Genomic DNA, 5,351 nt, shown 5'->3' on the forward strand with positions numbered 1-5,351 from the left:
AGAATTTGAGCCTAAGAATACATACCTGAGGTGTGGAGGAAGTGGTTTCAAATCCAACACTGGTGGCTCCTCAATTGATGGCTTTGTTGGTGGAGTTTTCCAATTTTCAAGATCCAAAGATAATTTCCTCGGCTCATAAGAATAAGAGCCCATCCCATGAAGGGCATTCACGCACTCTACCCTACTAGCGTCATCATTGACATCCATGTTTAAGAGCATTGCTTCAAGAGGATCTTCCACATTGATCATAGCACTGATATCATCCACAATCACAGTTGTGACAAGGTCTACAAATGAGCACACCTCAGTGCTATTGGGTTACTTCACAGATTTGCAAATGTGGAAACGACCTTTTCATCTCCCACTCGGAAAGTGAGCTCAACTGCTTCAACATCAACCAATGCCTTCCCCGTTGCAAGTAAAGGTCTGCCCAAGATAATAGGAACCTCATAGTCCACCTCACAATCCAAAATCACAAAGTAGGCCGGCAATATATATTTGTCCACCCGGACAAGCACATCATCAATAATTCCCAAAGGTCGCTTCATCGATCGATCCACCATTTGAAGTCTCATTGAAGTTGGCCTAGGTTGCCCGATATCCAAAGTATTGAAAACCGAGTAGGGCATCAAATTGATACTAGCTCCCAAGTCACAAAGAGCTTTCGCAAAATCCGCACTCCCAATGGTGCAAGGAATGGTGGAAGCACCAGGATCTTGAAGTTTCGGGGCCATTGAATGCACTATAGCACTAACTTGGTGAGTCATCTTGATAGTTTCACAATCCATAGAACGCTTCTTTGTAACCAAGTCTTTCATGAATTTTGCATAACCCGACATTTGTTCAAGTGCCTCCACCAGAGGCACATTAATAGATAAGCTCTTCATCATGTCAATGAACTTTTTAAACTGATTATCATTCTTCTGCTTCGCGAGCCTTTGAGGATAAGGTGGAGGTGGTCTTGGCAAAGGAGCCTTGGATTTTGGCACAACCGGCTCTGGCATGTCAATTATGTGTTCCTTAGACGGGTTCACATCGTTTTGGGTTTCCACCTCGACTTCTTGAATATCAATCCTCACTTCATTGTTCACATTTTCATCAACCACATCTTCAACTACCAAAGGGACTTCGTCATCTTGCAACTCAACATCATCATCCACGACTTGCTTTTGCTTAGAGGCATTCACATCACCGCCTCTCCCACTTCTTGTTGTGACCGCCATAACATGATTGTTCCCACCCTTTGGGTTCACTACCGTATCACTTGGTAGAGCACCCTTCGGGTGAGTATTTAATGACTGAGAGATTTGGCCTAATTGCACCTCCAAGTTTCGGATAGAGGTGTTGTGAGAAGCTAAATGTGCATCCGAATCCGCATTCCTCTTCATCATCTGCTCAAACATCATTTCAATTCTACCCATATCATTACCGGAAGAACTAGGACCTTGAGAAGGGAAAAGGGGTGGATTGTTCGGTTGTTGGTACATTGGGGGCCTTTGAAAGCCTTTCCCCTGGATGCCTTCGTTTCCATTGTTGTTCCACCCGCCTTGATTGTTGTTGTTACCCCAGTTGTTGTTATTTCCATTCCAATTGCCTTGGTTGTTGTTTTGATTACCCCAATTGTTGTTTTGGTTGTTGTTGTTCCAATTAACACCACCTTGTTGTTGATTGCCCCAGTTTCCTTGGGGTCGCCATTGTTGGTTTGAAGAGTTGGCTCTATTGCCTTGATAGTTGTTGACATATTGTACGTCTTCACTTTGGTCATCATAACCATCATTTTGACACCCATCATATTCATTAACAAATTGCTCAGAATTTCCTTGATTTTGTTGCCTCCTTTGCCTTCTCTTGTTGACACGAATACTAACACCCTGCATGGCATTCACTTGGCGATGATTCTGAACTTGTTGCAACTGTGACTTAGCCAATTGATTCATCGTAGTAGTAAGCTCAGCTATCGCTTGCCCGTGATCATGTAATTCCTTGTGCAAATGGATAACCGTAGGGTCACCTTGAGGCACACTTGCTTTACTCTGCCATGCTGAAGAAGTGTCCGCCATTTCATCAAGTACATCACATGCCTCCTCATAAGAAAGCTTCATAAAATTTCCCCCGGCCAATTGGTTAACAGTGCAATGATTTGTAGCATTTATGCCCCGGTAGAAGGTTTGTTGGATCATGGCCTTGGTCATATCATTATTTGGGAACTCCTTCACCATCGTTCTATACCGCTCCCAAATCTCATGCAAAGGTTCCGTTGGCTCTTGTTTGAAGGCTAATATTTCATCTCAAAGTGCCGCCATATGACTAGGAGAGAAGAATTTGGCAATAACCTTATCTGCCAACTCATCCCAATTTGTGATGAAATGGTTGGGAAGTCTCTCGAGCCAATCCAATGCCTTTCCCCAAAGTGAAAACGGGAAAAGTCTCAATCTCAACGCATCCTTGGATACATTCGTCTGTTTTCTCCCTCAGCATGTATCTACGAACCCCTTGAGATGTTTGTAGGCATTTTGATTTGCAGTGCCCGTGAAGTACCCACGCTGCTCAAGTAAGGTCAACATCACATTGGTTATCTGAAAGTTCCCCGCCCGGATTCGGGGTGGGACAATAGCACTTGCGTAGCCCTGGTTCGGTAATACTCTTGGAGGAACCGGGGGAGGGTCTGGAATATTGTCATTTGGATTAGCATTTGCATTCCGGCCTCTCCGTTGACCTTGAGGTGCGAGAGGCACCTCATCTTGCTCAAGATCATCTACCTCCTCCCCCGCTATCACGTTTCCAAGAGGATCATTAGTGTTGTTTAAAGCCATGTTGGTACATGAGTAATGACACAAACAAGTTAGTAACAAAGAAAGAAAGAATAACAATACACTAAACTAACTAAATAGATATCCAAAACCGTTAGCTCCCCGACAATGGCGCCAAAAAGTGATCGCTACCAACTCCACACTACTAAAAAGTAGGAAGATGGAGTCACAATAGCTTTTACCCGATATGAGGGTCAGGATCGATTTCCACAGGGAGCTAGGAATGAAGTCGAGTATCTATCTAGACTAGAGTTGTGTAATTGTTCCAAATGTCACTTCCAAACATCTCTTGAATTTTCTTTAACAAACTAATATTATCAATTACTAATTAGAACTAAATTATGCTAATAAGAAAATTGCTAGAGTTGAATCTAATGGGTAGAAAGGCACTATGGTAGTGACTTTCACCTAGGTGGCTAATTGACGGGTAAATGCTTCTAAGGGTCGATTGACGTGATTGGGGAAATATGCTATAATCGTTGCACAATTTTACCCACAATCACACCTCTCGGTAGAGAGAGTGATTTTGCCCAATTGACTCTCTCAAGACCAAATGGGTAGGCAAATTAGCTCAAGCAACTAGGGTTCAAGTTGGGTAATTACTCTCTCGAGGTTTAACCCTTTAATTGGGACTATCAATTCTCTTGAGTCCATCCCAATTCCTTGTTGGGTCAATTTTGGAGACTTAGGCTCTCTTTCTTAAGAAGAGCCAAGTCAACTTAGCACAAACCAGTGTTTGCAACCACCAATTCATAAATTAAACCATAAAATTGACCCAAATAGCAAACACCCATAGTCAATCTAACAATAGATGGCAACACCCATCAATTACCCACACTAGGGTTGAGCCACAGCCCTAGCTAATGGATTTAGCTACTCATGCTTGAAGGAGAAAATAGAGAAATAGATAAAGAACAAGACATATTAATTTAAAAGCTAATGTAAATACAGAGAATCTATCGTAAAATCTAAGTTAAGATGCCAAAAATGGCTACACAATAGCTTCTCATGAGCGCAGCTACGTTCTGGAAATAACTGATGGCCTAAAAATGGCAAATTATTCTATTTATACTAGGCTGGAAAAACTGGACAAAAATACCCCTGCGGGTCAGTGCGGGCCGCATAAAATGGATCGCGGCCGCGCTAGTTTATCGAATAATAATGAAAAAAAGAAAGAGAAATAGGTGGTGTTTTTTTTTGGGGGTGGGGGGGACCTATGACACAAGATGTTAACTGACGCCTGTAACAGTTAATACTTGAAGAAAAATGATCAATACTATTCAGGTAAACAAGAGAAGAATTCATGAATGCACCTAATTTTGCTTTATTTAATGAGTTCACTTTGTCAACTATATATTAAGTTTAAGTTGAAAGCTTAACTGAACAAGTCTTTATTTCATACCCAACAGAATGATGAGAAGCACATTCCAATATATAGCCACGGGATCAAAACTCCTGAGATATTGCACTCCTCAAAGCACAATACAGAACATGGCAGGAACGGTAAGTTTTGTCACTTTAGAACTATTTGTGCTTAAAACTTCAAAACATTATCTTGTTGATAATTCATAAGTGTTGTGGGTAATTGTTGGTCCTAATTGATGTGTGATTGATGCACCTTAGACTAGCTAGAATAGCTCTTAACTTGTGGAGGTGGGAAATACTTTAATTGCTTGAGGACAAGCAAAAGCTTAAGTTTTGGAGAGTTGATAAGTGGGAATTTTGACTACTTATTAGCGCCTTTTTACTTTCATTTTAGTCTAAAAATGTTTAATTGTATTCCTGAAAACTGATGAAATATGCTTAATTGTAGGAGTATTGGAAAATAAGCCACAAAGATGAAATCCGACTCAAGAAGGAGTAATGTAAACTCAAGGACAAAAAGCAGACAAAAGAATAATATGCGGACCGCAGAATTCCTTCTGAAACCGCAGGATGTGAAGGAAGTCTGTCAGAGGATCAATGTAAAGTGCGGACCACACATGAAATGTGTGGCCACAGAAGCTACCCATGAATTCAAGTTTAGAGAAGTATCATCTCAAGATGCGGACCGCACAACTATTGTGCGGCCACAGAAGTCAGCCACATGGCCGCAGAAAGGGCATGTGAGGCCGCACTAGGATTTGTGCAGACCACAGAAAAGGCAATTTTGTTCGAAATTTCCGGCTTAGTATAAATAGATTGGTTTTGCGAATTTAGGTCAAGTTTTGAATATCTAAACTCCTGTAGCCATTTTCTTTACTGCTTTAGGCAACTTTAGCTTACTTTAGTGATTTAACATTAAATTTTTGTCTTTTAATCTTTGAATATGAGTTTTGTCATCTTTTCTTCTCTATTTTCTTCATTACCCATTATGAGTAGCTAGATTTTTATCTAGGGTTGTGATCCAACACTAGTGTGTAAACCTAATGGGTGTTTGTTAGTCCTAATTAAAGGATTGAACCTACAGATAGTAAAACCCGACTTGAGCATTTTATCAATTGTTTGGTTGAATACCCATTTGGACTTGAGAAAGCCAAATTGCGCAAAATCACTCTCTTA

At 41.0% G+C, this 5,351-nt stretch overlaps 1 protein-coding gene across 1 annotated transcript; it reads right to left on the reverse strand.

Annotated features, from left to right (window-relative positions):
* Nucleotides 1–323: 323 nt before the first annotated feature.
* LOC138879489 (uncharacterized) lies at nucleotides 324–767 on the reverse strand. Its single transcript, XM_070159102.1, has one exon. The coding sequence runs from the start codon at nucleotides 765–767 to the stop codon at nucleotides 324–326; it is 444 nt and encodes a 147-aa protein (XP_070015203.1).
* Between the last annotated feature and the right edge of the window lie 4,584 nt (nucleotides 768–5,351).

Source organism: Nicotiana sylvestris, chromosome 10 (genome assembly GCF_000393655.2).
Source record: "Nicotiana sylvestris chromosome 10, ASM39365v2, whole genome shotgun sequence".
NCBI classification, from domain to species: Eukaryota; Viridiplantae; Streptophyta; class Magnoliopsida; order Solanales; family Solanaceae; genus Nicotiana; species Nicotiana sylvestris.

What these genes read in the sequence shown, in the direction of transcription:
- LOC138879489 (XM_070159102.1), bottom strand. Translation starts at nt 767, where the DNA reads ATGACTCACCAAGTTAGTGCTATAGTGCATTCAATGGCCCCGAAACTT.